General features: G+C 48.9%; 1 protein-coding gene across 1 annotated transcript; it reads right to left on the minus strand.

Moving 5' to 3' along the window:
- Nucleotides 1-234: 234 nt before the first annotated feature.
- MTNR1B (melatonin receptor 1B) lies at nt 235-12292 on the minus strand. Its single transcript, XM_039222359.1, has 2 exons — nt 12094-12292; nt 235-1106 (listed from the first exon to the last, which is right to left on the minus strand). The coding sequence occupies exons 1-2, from the start codon at nt 12290-12292 to the stop codon at nt 235-237; spliced, it is 1071 nt and encodes a 356-aa protein (XP_039078290.1).
- Nucleotides 12293-14698: the final 2406 nt, after the last annotated feature.

A 14698-nucleotide genomic window follows, 5' to 3' on the forward strand; every position in this document is an offset into this window, starting at 1 on the left:
TCTGCCAGGGCCGATGCTGTGCTCACTGGGATGTGGCCCCCAGTGCCTGTAGGCATCCTCTGACTAGACTGAACCAAGGGTGCTGACGGGCTTGTTGTCCACAGGATGAAGTGCCACAAGCCATGTGCTGTCACGTGAACAGGGCAGCATAGCCCAGCAGGCTGCCTGATCTCACCCATGAAGCAGATCCATCCCTACCATTTAATGAATCTGTTGCCCAACCAGTGATCCAGTCTATAGAGTGTCTACCTGGACAGGATGCTGGGCATTAACAACAGGTGGAGTTTGGCTCTGAGGTCCTGAGGGCTGGCTGCCATTAGAAGCAGTCCAAAAGCAGCGCCCAGGGTTCCAGAGGGCAGAGATAATCTTCTTGTATTCCCTGCGGAAGTTCTGGTTCAGGAGCCCGTAGACTATGGCATTAAGGCAGCTGTTGAAATAAGCCAGGAAGTAGCTAGTGACAAAGAGCCCATCTGGGATCTGGGGAGCTATTTCTTCTGGGTTGATGGCCACAGCAAGGCCAATGCAGTTCAGCGGGGCCCAGCAGATAGCAAAGATCACAAACACCAAGAACATGGTCAGGAAGCTCCGGACATCGCTGGGCCTCAGGTGCAGCTTGGTCTCCGACTTGGCCTTCCTGCGGGACTGGAATACGAGCACCCAGATGCGCAGGTAGCAGAAGGACACGACAGTGATGGGGAGGAGGAAGTGAATGACTACCACCGCCACCGTGTACTGGGCGCTGACCGTCTGGATGAAGGTGCAGGAGTAGATGCGTGGGTCGTACTCCAGGGACCCTATGAGAAAGTTGGGCACCACGGCCGCCACGGTGAGGAACCAGATGAGGCAGATGTAGAAGGGGGTGTGCCAGTGTTGATAGATCCGGTGGTAGGCCATGCTGTGGCAGATGTAGCAGTAGCGGTTAATGGCAATGGCAGTGATGTTGAAGACAGAGCCGATGACACTCAGGCCCATCACGAAGCCACTAGCCTTGCAGTGCACCTCCCCCAGGACCCAGCCATCATGGAAGATGGCCACGAGGATCAGCGGGTACGGGTACAAGGCCACAACCAGGTCAGCCGAGGCCAGGCTCACCAAGAACAAATTACCTGGAGCAGGAAACAGGGGGCAAGAGTCAGCAAGAGACCCCACAATTTCTCTTCTGTAGAAGATCCCACCCTTTATCCAAGTACCTTTAACCAGTTACTTAAAAGTTACTGGGTTCACTAGTAGTCCTGGGGATGGAAACCTAGTAGCTTTAAGCGGCACAGAGTTCAGGGCTCACACTGCATCCCTGCTTCTCACTGTGTCATCTCAGGTGCTCCAGGCCTCATCTTTCTCATTTGTAGAATGGGAACCGGGATACCTACCTGACACGATAGCTGTGGAATAAAATAATGGTGCAAAGCGCTTGGGGACACAGTGGGTGCTCACAGATGATAGCAATTTTCAGGAGAGACACAGATGCTCGGGGGCTTTGCATCATTTATGTTCCAGCAAGGATTCCAAGGGACAAGGATCCAAAAATTAGGAAACTTGAATTAAAGACACTTAGAAAGTAGCCTGTTGACCAGTGAGGAGAAGATGTAAATGGAGACGTCAGAGAGATTTATAGGAAGGTAGGAGTATGGCAGGGAAGGGTGGTCATGAGTCCACTTTCCTGGCTTTGGGATTCAAAAGAAGAAAGGACTGGATTCCATGCTACCAGGCCAGGGGTCTGCCAATATGGCCACATGGCTGTGAATGTAGGCTCCAGGCAAGGCAAGACAGGGGATACCAGAGTACATGGTTCCTACTCTTGAAACCTTTCTTCTATTCCACCTGCAAAATCCAATTCACGTTTAGCAAATTGAATTAAAGACACTTAGAAAGTAGCCTGTTCTCCAGCTTTCTGAACTGCCTCCCTTGTCTGAATGGAGTGTTCTCTGGCATCACCAAGCTCAGCAGCTGGAGAGAACCTCTGGAAACCACAGCAGCCATTGATTAATATGCTTTGGACATGGTCTGGGCTAGAATCCAAGGGAAGCGAACGGGCTACATCCAAAAGAACATATTTCTATTGCTAAAACATTTGCATTCTAAAGCAAACACTGACTGATGTATAAAGCACCAAGAATCTGAAAGTTTGGCCCATGAAGCTCAGAGCATGAGAAGCTTGATCCCAGATGCCGCTTATTTAATTCGCCAAGTGCACTGTTTGAGCACCTACTACATGCTCAGAAGATGATATCCTCTCCAGCCATAGAGGCCCTCGGGAATGCACTGGGCACTAGACATCATCTTTCAAGTCTTCTAGCCTCTTGCCACATGATGGAGTGCAAGCTGCTGGCCCTTGAGCAGCTGAACACAGAGGGCAGATGGAATCGATTTGCAGGAGGGACTCCCCAAGGAAGCAAGGACACTGGCTCCACTGCCACCATGAATGTGTCCCTCAGGGGTCCAAAGATTAGGCAGATGGAAAGGGTCCAAAGGGTGCAGCAATCAGAGAGATCGGGCTGTGGTCTGGCTTCTAAGGGGGTGCAAAAAAAGGGAGGCTCAGAGCCACCCGGCTGGGGATTTTTCTGTCAGACCTTCAGGTGAGGTAGACTCCACAATTACAGTTACAAACCCACAAGGTAGAGAACGGGCTGTTTCCAGCCCTCCCCTGTTCCCACACACACTTACCACATCTAAAAGAAGATTCCACAGGATACACTCCATATGGGGGTGGGAACACCGAAGACCCCCAGGCAGTCCTCTTGAAGTGCCTATTTTGGCCTCACAGGCTTACTGTCAACCTCACTCAGAACCAATAGAAAAGAAGCCTCTTAGCTTCCTGGGACTTCTCAGGATCTAACTGCTCCTGAGTCAGAGCTACGTGAGGGCCCAAGGGAGATAGGATGTGACTGAATAGAAAGGACATCGTTTGGACAATTAAAGCGCTTGCAAGGTGGTGAGCTTTCCTATCTCTCGAGACATTCATGTAGAGATGGGGGTAAAGGAGCCCTGCCTTAGAGTGAACTGCTAGATTCCTTTCCTTCCCATTTAACTCTTTTAAGCATCTACTTACTTAACGGGATAAAAGCCCCTCACATTCTTTCTGCTTGGTACCACCAGGCAAGAAATGCACATCTGAGGACCTGCTTAAGTTGTGGAATAGGTCTCCTGCTTGTCCATTTAATTCCCAGTCTCCACTGGTGGATTTCAGTCTCTGACTCTCTTGCTCAGACCTCACCTGGTCCCAAGACGGAGAGGTATTTCCTCTCTCAATGTTCTTGTTCCCAGCTGAAATAGGAGCCCTTGTCTCTTCCCAGAATTGTAAGTGTCTTTTTGACACTGGGCGGTGGTGCTGGAAGCTGGGTAATGACCTGGGTAATCTCAGTTCTGCCACGCTGATGTTGGGCAAGTTACTGAATCTCTCTTTCCATGACTGTTCCTTCATGCTTCCCTCCTTTTCTTCTGGGATCCTCCTTCCTTCTCTCCCCACACAGTCCACTTGGCTGTTTCTGTGAAGAAAATCGCTTCTTTCTAACATAGGAGTGTTGGTCTCTGCAGGGCCCTCTGGGCTCCTGGTTGAGCAGCAAACAAGCTTTTGGCACTTGCAAGCACGTGCGGAGAAAGTCAAGGGCTGCTGGGAGCTGGTGCCAGCTCAGCCGGCTGTTTCCCCTGAAAACTAGTGAAGCTCTACCGTGTGAATGTGGCTCGTCCCCTAATCATGCCCCAGAGGCTGGTAAACAGCTTGTAAATAGTGGGAAGAACACATTCAACTCCACGTAGACAGTGATTCAATTAGTCTCCTCTATTACTCCGGCTGCGCCTAAAAGGCTGAAATCATCCAGTTCCTGCTGTACGTTCATCTGCCCAGACATCAGACTATCTCCCAGATTTCTTGACACAATTCCAAATTAGGCAAATGAAATTCTTGTTTTGTCTCCCATCTGTAGGAAGCCAGGTCCTATCTGGAGGATACTCGAGGGAGATCGAGTTCTCTGTCCATTTCTTCCTCCAGACAGGTGAGAAATCTATCAGGATGCACGCAACCCTGCTCATCCCCCTGTGCACAGGCTTCTAATGAATATTGATATCACAAGTCCTCGCGTGATTTGTTTCCATCTGGCCCCATCGGACAGGGTGTATTAGTGGAGACAGCCTTCAACAACAGGGCTTTGTTCACTATTATGAGACTCCCTTTTCGTATTCATGCACAGAGCACATCCCTCACACGCAACTACCACAATCCCCTCCCTCCTCGCTTCCTCTGTCCTTTTTTTCTGGGAAATCTACTTCTTATCAAGGATCTGGTAATCCAGGGAAAAAAAAGCCAGGAAGCATTGAGCTGTCTAGTCTTCATCAGATAGGAGAATTCCAGAAGGTAAAGCTGTCTCCATCCCTTGCCCCTCCTCCCCATGCGTATCCGGCATCCCTCCTCCCTGTGCCCACACTGCATGCTCCCAAAAAAGAGTTTCTTGAATTTAAATTGTCCTCAGTCATTGAGATAAAAGGCGATGTAGAAATAAATAGTCATGGAATCATTTTTCTCAGCAAATATTTCTGAGTATCTACAAAGCACCAGCTCTGCCTTTGCCAGGGTCAAGGGAAGCATGGTGAGCAAGAGAGACACACTCCCTCCCCACACAAAGCTCATGGTCCCAGAGGAGCCAATTAAACAAATAAAAACAAGATGTGCAAAGGTTGAAATAGGGAAATCAACAGATAATCTATCATTTCTAACAGGGTTAAACTTCCTGTGCCTTGGGGTCTTCTTCTATCCCTTACTTATTCAAACATAGAATACATTTATCAAGTGCCTACCACGTTTGGGCCAAAGACATGGCCCCTATTGTTGAGATGCCAACAGGGCTCTTGGGGAAACAGACACAAAAACAGCAGCCAATCAGTGTGGTGAGAGCCAGGAGGGAGGCCAGGCTAAGGGAACAGTGAGGAAGTACTAAGATGGCCTGAGGATGCGGGAGGTGGTAAGAAACAGGGCTGGTCAGAAAGGAAGGTTCACCAAGGAGCTGAACAAAATCACAAAGACCCTTGCAACGGGCCTGCCTCCTTCCTAGAATGACTATTTTCTTCCAATGGGATTTGTATGCGAAAGGGCAAAGGAAATGATAATAATCTCTAAACGAAATTGAACTATGTTTATCGGTTCCTTTCTGGTGATAAGCATTTGAAATCACTGAGCAGATCACTTATCAAAAACTTGATTTCCTCAGGCACCTGAATGGCTCAGTCAGTATAGCATGTGACTCTTGATTGCGGGGTTGTGGGTTCAAGTCTCTGGCTGGGTGTAGAGGTTACCTAAAAATTTCTTAAAGAAAAAAACTTTACTTCCTTACAAATACTAAAACAATTGGCTTTTATATTCATGTAAGCTCCTAATTTGATTCCCAGATTCTTTGAGGGCAGACATTGTTTTCCACTAAAATGACATTATTTATGAAAATGTTAGAGAGTGTGGATGTATCTAAGGGCTAAGTTGAAATGTAACCTTGGTTTAATTAAAAAAGAAAAGGACTGTTAGGCAAGCTAATAGTGTAAACAAAAACACGATGGGGGTATTTCAACCACTTAAAAGAAGGAAATGTATTCAAGAGCATAAGTATCTGATTTTTTTAAATAACGAGATTCCTATTACAAAATATTCTTCCATAATCATCAATAGAGATCATCTGGAGACTCTTATGGTAGCATTTTATTACTTCACTTACACTTAATACTAAAGACAAAACAACAATTGATATAGCACCTTGGAGTTTATAATGTGCCTTTACATGAATTGACTGAATTTTTATCACAAGAATCCTTTAAGGTTGACAACATGATTTCCACTTCAAGAAACCAATGCTAAGATTATGTGAACTAACAATAGCCCTAACAGAGAAAGAGTGACCAAGAAGAGACACTGGAGGGAATCAGGAAAAAGGAATGTCAAGGGCAATGGTGTGATTTCTTGGTCATCCAACAAAGTGAGAAAGAACAGGTAAGTGTGCCCATTTAACTTCACAGTTAAGGTGATACTAGCAAGGGCAAATCCTGTTGAATGTTGGAGAATAAACTTTCACACTGTAGCTGGCTCTCCCAATCAGCTCTTGCTTCAAAAGAAGGAAAGAGGGGTGCCTGGGTGGCTCAGTCGGTTAAGCATCTGACTTGAGCTCAGGTCATGATATCGTACTTCAGTGAGTTCGAGCCCCACACTGTGCTCTGTCCTGACAGTTCAGAGCCTGGAGCCTGCTTCAGATTCTGTGTCTCCCCCTTTCTCTGCCCCTCCCCTGCTTATGCTCTGTGTCTCTCTGTCTCTCAATAACAAATAAACATTTTAAAAGTTTAAAAAAAAAAAAAGAAAAGAAAAGGAAAGAAATGGAATGATACTTGCAAAGGGATATCTCTTGGATAGGGGGATGTACAGAGTCTTTTTCCTTTTCTCTTTGTCTCTTTTAAACGGGAGAGAATTTTATCTGACACATAATAAGCACATAGTAATATTAGCTCTAATTTATTACTGTTGTTTTTATATTGTTATTAGTGGCATTAAAAAAAAAAAACAAACAAGAAAGAGACTTCCAACTACGATCTTGGACTACGATCCCTGGAGATAAGATATGAGAAGTCACAGCTCAGGAAGGGCAGCATAGAAGGTAGGATGTTGCCCCCAGATGGAAACTCCCTGAGCACTGGGGACTCTACTTCTCAACTCCCCAAATTCTACTGTTTCAGGAATAAGTATTTTAAAATGGAAGACCTAATAGTGGTACTGGTATCTTCAGAATTTTGTGATATATCATGCTAAATACAGAACCCAACTTCTGGGGGAAAAAAAAAAGTCAGTCAAACACAGAAGTCTTCATGCCCCTGGGCTACTGAGAGCTACAGAGGGAATTAAAGGAGGATTAGGAGCTTTCCTGATTGTTCAGCTAAAGACACAATTATGGGATTTAAAATGTGTTTGTCTTTGCTTGGTGAAGTGATGAGAAAGTATTCAGAGAAGAAACCTGAAGTTGGAGAACTCAAGCAACCTCAGAGAGAGAGTCCAAACTAGCCCAGCTTGGTCTTCAGCTGATAAGATGCACTGCAAACCCTGCTCGGGCTGAGCAGGTCCAAAGACACCTGTCACCATGAGTGGTCAGTGGTGGTAGGATGACCCGTGGAGGAAGTGGATCCCACCTTACCCTGTAACACCTGGAGCGCGCACGGACTGTGGGTCTACTAAGCATTTCCTCCAAGCCTCCCAAGAGGCTTTGCTCGAAGCCAGCCTATCTATTCATCATTGACACCTTCAGTCATCAAGTGGGAGGAGAAGGCGGGCTCTGCTCCAATCTCACTGGGGATGCAAATCCCTGCCGGGCTGAAAATTCCCATCAGGAAGCCTGCAATGCAGTCTCTGTCCCTGGACAAAAGATGGTACAGGCTGAGCATCACTGGGTGCCTGGAGGTCAGAGCAGACACTGGACAAGGACCGGTGTGTTTAGCAACCAAATCCTCCGCGTTTTCCTGGGCGATGCCGACGCCAGACATTTCACATCCTTTCTCCTTACGTATCACCACACTGTCTTCCCTGATAGCTTCTAACTCAGACACAGCCTGAGAATCCACTGTCAGCCCACAGCTGCTGACTGTCGCCTGGGAAATCAGTCACTGTGCCGATGGGCCGGGAGCAACTGATGCTGTTGTGCTTTCCCCTCTCTTAACGGAGATCATCTCGACATGACACTAAGGACATGTGTCTCTCAGCTCTCTTCCATGTGGACAGTGAAGGTAATGGCAGGAGGCTCACATTCTACAGGCAGCCCAGACCAGCAAGGGGCAAGCTCTCTAAGGAGCCACGGAGGCACAATATGGGACAGCCCATGCATAGCTGGGACTGCTAGCCACACAAGAGCAATTGGAGCAGGCACACCTCTGTGCAGAGGTGACAGTCAGCTTTCAAGGACAAGAGTGAGGTGTACTGTGAGCATTTAGTGCTCAAAGCAATTCAGTTCCATAAGAACTCCAGTGATTGCATGAGCCTTTCTGAGTGCCGTCCTGAGTCTGCCCCACCTCGTGAAGCACGATTAATTCCTTCCCTCCCACTGCTTTCCTGTTATCATGTCCATTTTCAATTTGTTTCAACAGACCCACATTCAGTTCTTACTATGCACTCGGCTCTGTGGACAGAATTGGACTAAAAGTCTCAGCCTTCAACAAACTCACGGTCCCACAGGGAGACCGAAAGACTAACAACAGGACAGTGAGGCGAGAGTTGTCCCGGGGGGTGGGGGCCTGTGGAAGCCCGAGGAGGGAGACGGTCCCCAGACCTTCCTTGATATTAATAAGCAACATCAACAACCGCACTGGGGAGTTGAGGTCTGGAGGAGGCATTCACTAGCAGAAAAGAGGCAGGGAGCTCCCCTAGACGAGGCAGTGCATAGCGAGTGAGGACTGTGTGGGAGTGGTCGCAGTTCACAAGTGAGATAAGAGAGAAGAGGCTGTCACATTAGGGGAGGTGAGCCCCTGGGGAAGGGCTGTGTGAGCCTGCTCCTGAGTTGACTGTGGTGTAGACCCAAGGCAGTCATTGATGGCAGTGATTCCAAAGGTGGAAAAGCCACTGCAGGACAGGGCAGGGAAAGCTGTCTGGACACTATGGCCATAGTTTGCTCAAGCGATGGTGAGCGTGTAAAGTAGGGCAGTAGGAGTAGGGAGGGTGGGAAAGGGGAATTTTGAGAGATCTTATAATGCAAAACTCACAGGGACGTGGGGAATGATGGAACCAGGAATGACTCCCAGGGGTCAGGTGCCTGGGAGAAGAGGAGACCAAACACTGGCACCCAGTAAGCCAACGAAAGAAGGAGAGAGTGGGCCTCAGCGACACACACTTGCACAGAGGGGCATTTCTGAGGCCAGTCTGCAGAGCGCTGAGGAGGAGATGGGGAGCAGTGAGGTAGTCAGCAGGTGGATATGGATGTCTGGTTGTGAAGGGACAGAGAGAGTGGCAATGAACTTAGAAACAGACATACAATCAAAGGAAGATTCTTTTTTTTTGAAATGCTGTTTTATTTTGTTTGTTAGTTTATGAGAGAGAATCCCAAGCAAGGTCTGCACTGTCAGTTCAGAGCTGGCTTGATCTCATGAAGGGTGACATCATGACCTGAGCCGAGATCAAGAGTCAGATGCTTCACTGACTGAGCCCCCGAGGTGCCATTATTTTTAAACACCAGAGACCCTTGGGTGTGTGCGGTGTGTGTGCCTACGTGTGTGCATACCTGTGTGAGTGTCTGCGTGTGTGTGTATGTGTGTATGACAGACACTGAAAATACAGATGAGAGAGAAAGAACTTGATGGAGGAAGGTTCCAGAAAAGCAGGGAAAGGAAGAGATAAAAACCAAAAATGCAGAGATTATTGTTGGCTATTGTGGGCAAGCATGGCCGTGGCAGGGACAGAAGATGTCCTCAGATGCTGTCAGGAAAGCCCTAAATATAGTAGGTCCCCAGGAAGCACACACTGAGAACTGTGAACCGCCAACCCAGTGCCATGTTAAAAAAAAAAAAAAAAAAGAGTGAACTAAACACCTGATTTTACCTTCCAACTTGGGACAATGCCCCCAAATCTGTCTCCCATCTTCCCTCCATCCGTCCCTCTCTTTACTGCCGCCTCTGAAAAGGCCAACCTGATGCATGCAGCAGTGGGAGCTGCAGAGAGGTAGTTCGGGGAAAAAAGGACAGTTAAGCTAACCATTTACCCTGCCATCAGGGCCATCCCCGTTAGGAACGACAAGAGGAACTGGAGCATCTGAGTGACTCAGTCAGGTAAGCGACCGACCCATGGTTTCAGCTCAGGTCCTGATCTCACAACCCCTGAGTTCGAGCCCCACAACCTGGCTCTGAGCTGGAGGTGGAAAGTCTGCTTGGGATTCTCTGTCCCCGCCCCCCCCCCCCCCGCACCTCTCCCTGCCCCTCCCCCACTTATGCACGCGCGCGCTCTCTCTCTCTCTGGCCTTCAAACATAAATAAATAAACATTAAAAAAAAAAAGGAATGAAAAGAGGAACTGCATTTCTAATAGTCAAGTAAAGGATACTGGCATCTGTCTGCTAAGAAAGGTGCTATGATCTTAATAGAGGCTGTGTGCCTTGGTTATGGGACCTCCGAGTGTTCTCATTGCCGCAGGGCTATCTTCTCAACACCGACGAATTAAGGAACCAGACTTCATTACAGAAAGGTCTGACATTAGTGTTTCTTAAGGTCACTCCAAACTCTCAGTAGAGGAGACATGACTGCTAGTGGAGTGAGTGCAGATTCCAAGTGCTGACAGGTTTTAAGCCCCTTTTGACAGCTTACCCTCCTAACGTCTAACTGAAGTCAGTGGTATGATTTTTCATGACTATTGTCAATACACGCAATAGTCAAATCCAAACTGGTTAAGTTGCGTGACTGGGGCAGCCACCAGTGTGCCAGGAATTACTGTCATTTAGCTGTAGTGTTAAAATGTGTTGCTAGTGCTGGGCTGGAGCGAACCCAACAGGGGGTAGGAGCAGGGGGGTGGGCCAGCAAGTTTACAAGCTCATTACCCACTTCGAGCCACACTCCCAAATCAGCAAGCTTCCATGAGCCCTGCTAAAAGCACAGAAGAGGCCGGCCCTCCTCGGGATGGAGGAGGGGAGAAGATGCTTGTCTGCTTCAGGTAAAAAAAAAAAAAAAAAAAAAAAAAGCAGCACTCACACCCCCCCAGTCTCCTTTCCTATAGCAGGCCCCCCACGTTATTCACCAGGGAAGCTCAGTGCACCAGGTTATCTATCTCTAAACACCTGATTAGTCAGGGAGAGAAGTGACCCGTGTCAGAGCCTGGAGGACACAGCTCTGCCTCCTTCCTGGCCCTCATGCACGGGGAAGCATGTTTGTGGCTCCCGCAAAGGGACAATGAGATCAAAAATATCAAATGCTACTTTCTAACCATAACCTGCTCCTTCATAATATGTAAGCTTTTACTCAAAGCACATAATAATATCCTGAAAAAGGTATTGTGGATAATACTAACCACCACCACTGAAATGATGGCGTTAGAAAGGATGTTTCTACTTAAGGGTTGTTTCCCGTATTATGAACAGGAGCTCCTAATTTTATTTTTTGTTTGTTCTTTAGATAAAAACACAGGAGTCACAGACCTGCACAAAACACATCTACCCATTCACTACAACTGGCCTTGCTGAATGGTCCGGCTCCTTAGAAAAGCACCGTTAAACTACATTCTTGGCTTTCTTGCTGTTGCCTTTTAATTTTAATTCACTCTAGTATGTGAGCTGCCCTTAAGCCCAAACTAGGAAATTACAAATTGACAAACAGGGCTTTGACCTTCTTCCCAGGCAAGTGCTCAGCATCAGAGTTCAGAGTTCAGAGACTCCCTCCCGCCGCCTTTGCAGACCTGAGGAGTAGAAACATTGAGAGTGGGCAGAAATGGGAAAACTACCCTCAGGATTGCAACCCTATTTTGCCAAATCATTGTTTCAATCTTCACCGAATCCCACGAATTCCCTGTCTTCAGAAAGGACCACATTATGTCAAAGCAATGTAGCTCCGCCCAAGCAGACCCCGCAGAGTTTTGCATCTGCACGCTCTTGGCTGGAAATGGGTCTTTGGGTGAACTGGAGAGAAGTTTCCAACCCAAAGCTCACCGGAGCGCTTGTCATTGTCTTGGCACGTACTTCGTGCACCCCTGTGCTCAGCTGCGGAGGGAGGAGAGGTGTTAAAGGTCCTGAGATTCCTGTGGCCAGATAGGGGGCACCATCTGGACCCGCACACATTGGAGCACCCTGGGTCCAGCGGCTTCCAGCCACGTGCGTTCCCACAGCGCCGGCGCCGTGCCAACAAGCGCACGAGAAAAATTTTGCTCAGTTCACGCTGGCACAGGTGCGCCAAGGGCTCCCTGGGCAGCTCCGAGAGGCAGACGCCAGAGCCGCACGTCGGGGAAGGGCAGGAACTCACCCTAACTTTTGAGCTGAGGACCACGCTTGGGGACTAGGTTAGAGAGAAGGAAACGGGGCGCCCGAGACTGTGCAGGGACGAGGCGGCGGATGGCGGGGTCAGGGTGGAGACCAGACGCCAGGGTCGGGTCCGCCCCAGCAGCCGGGACGCCGCTCACCTGCGTTCCGGAGCTTGCGGTTCCTGAGCACGGAGAGGATGACCAGGAGGTTGCCCACGACGTCCACCGCGGTGGTGACGATGAGCACGGTGGACAGCGCGGGCGCCTCCCAGGGAGGACGCGCGGTCCCCGGCCAGCCGGGGCGCACGGCCAGCTCGCCCGCCGCGCAGCAGTTGGCGGAGGAGCCGTTCTCGGGCATCGTGGACCGTCCCGCGCCGCGCACGCCAGCCACCGCGCCACCCGCTGTCGCCGCGGGGAGCGCGGTGCCGCGCCGGGAGTTCTTGCTGTCCCTTCTGTGCCTGGGGCCTCGCCGGCGAGGGAGGAGGCCAGTAGGGAGGGACCCAGGGGAAATTAAACGTGGGCAGGGGGCGGAGAAAATGTAGGAATGAGAGGACGCCCCGGAGTGACGTTGCCAGCAGGAGCCGGTCCTCCGTGGCCGGCTCCGGAGCCCAGCCTGTGCCTGGCCCAGCCCAGGTCTCGGTTCCTGAGCACACCTCCACGCCCAGATCCCGGATTCCCTCCTCCCCCAACCCCCCCAGGGAAGCTGTGCCCAGGAGGGACACCCGGGTTTGCAGACTGGAGAAGGGGCTAGTGGTGGGGATCTGCCCATCCGTTGTCAGAAGGGCAAGGTTTGCGGCGTCCCCACGTGGGGCTGTGCGGCTCCAAAGAGAACATAGTCCCCAGCGTCTGGGGGCAGATCCCAGGACAAAGTAGGTTAGCGGGTTACACTCCAGGCAGCTACAGGAGACAAACCAACCTGTGCGCTTTATTGAGCACGTGTGTATCCAGGGAGACATCGATGCTGTCTCTGCCCTGGCCTCTTCATAAACCAAGACATCTATTGACGTATGAACATTTCTTTAAATACGACGATACTTAAAGAGATGTATGGGCAATACTGGGAGGATTCTTAAGGTTTTATTAATTATTAAGCGGTTTTGGGGAGGGGGGTTAGAAAAACAACAACAACCTCAAAGAGTGAAATATAACTCCTGGAAACAAGGAACTTAGATGCTCTTTGAGCACTTACTCTGATAATAACAGTAGCGAAACCTCTTTGAGGATGAATGTTATGCCAAGGACTGTCCTAAGCACTTTGCACCTTATGAGAATCGCTGAAATCAAAATGACAATTTTAAATAGGAGGAGGAGGTGACGCGCCTGGACACATTGCTTCCACGAGAATACAACACGGTACAGCCACTTGGAAGAGCTGTTGGTGGTTTTATGGAGTTAGACATAATCCATCCTTCGACGGAAGTGAAATGAGAACAAAACATACATCCACAAAAAGGACGTGTACCCGGATGTCCAGAGAAGCCTTAGTTCTAGTAGCCCGAACCTGGAAACAGCCCAAATGCCCATGAGTGGGTAAACACATTGTATATTCGTACATAGAATATACCACTCTGCAATAAAAACTACTGATATACACAACATGGATTAATCTCAGCAATACTCTCTGGAACAAAAGAAGCTAGACAAGGAGTACACACTCTACAATTCATTTATATGAAGTCAAACTATGGGAAAAATTAATCTATGGTGAAGGAAATTAGACCAATGGTTGCCTGTGGGGGTTGAGGATGGACTGGGACAGAACGTAGAATACATTTCTGGGATGTCATGTGCATGGTTTTTATGTAAATAGAATATATGTTATTTTCTATAAATTATACTCTCCCATTTTCAGCCCATCCCAGTCCCCAAGAACTGAAAACAAAAGGAGAATGCGATCAAGAGGGAGGCAGTGCTGGTATGATGATTCAGGAGAAGGATGTGATAGCTGGAGAACAGCCGGAGCCCAAGGACGGAATATTCTAGTTTGCATGGAGAAGCCCCTTCCCCGTGGTAGAAAGGAAGCAAGCCCGGGCGGCAAGTTCCCAAGTGTTCCTAGACTACTGTGAGCAAATGAGGGAGTTGCCCTCTGGCCACTCTAGTCTCAAAGAGTTTGAGGCTACCTCATTAGGCAGGATGGGGGGTGGGGGTGGGGAAGAATGTGGGAGGTTTGAAGACTGGAGAAGGTATGAAATGTCATTTCAGAAATAGGTACACTAACTAGGAGCATGGCTGATGTGTCAGGAGAGATTGTAAACTCCTGTGCAGCTTAAGAGCATGGCTTTAAATGAAGCCAGTCAGCCTCGTGGGGCGGATTGTCAGTCAGCAACCTGAATCCACTGGGGACAGGCACGGAGGGGGCTGGGGGAATTTGAGCCGGGATTGAGGTTGGCCAGAGTAAATAACTGAAGGAAGTGTGAGGCATGGCTGGAAGACAGAGCCTTGGATCTACATTAAATGAGAGATGCTGAGAAAACGGGAGGGGCTGAGAAAGAGGAGATCAAAGAAGTGGAGCAAATTCAAAGAATTGTGGGTAAATCTGAAAAAAAAACAACAACAACCCAGATTGTGGTGTTGGACTTGACTGACGCTTGAGACTTCTTAAGAGTGCAGATCCTGTTTGAAGTGAGGGCTCCCAGTGTGATGATCGGAGTTGGTGGCGGGAGGAAGGTGAGGGAAAGTTCGTAGAAAATGAGAAGGTATTGTGGCAGTGAGAGAAAAAGGAAACTGAGTCAGGGGGCAAATCCCACTGAATGAAGAGGAACAA

This window comes from Hyaena hyaena, unplaced genomic scaffold, assembly GCF_003009895.1.
Source record: "Hyaena hyaena isolate Hyena2069 unplaced genomic scaffold, ASM300989v1 scaffold_1111, whole genome shotgun sequence".
NCBI lineage: Eukaryota > Metazoa > Chordata > Mammalia > Carnivora > Hyaenidae > Hyaena > Hyaena hyaena.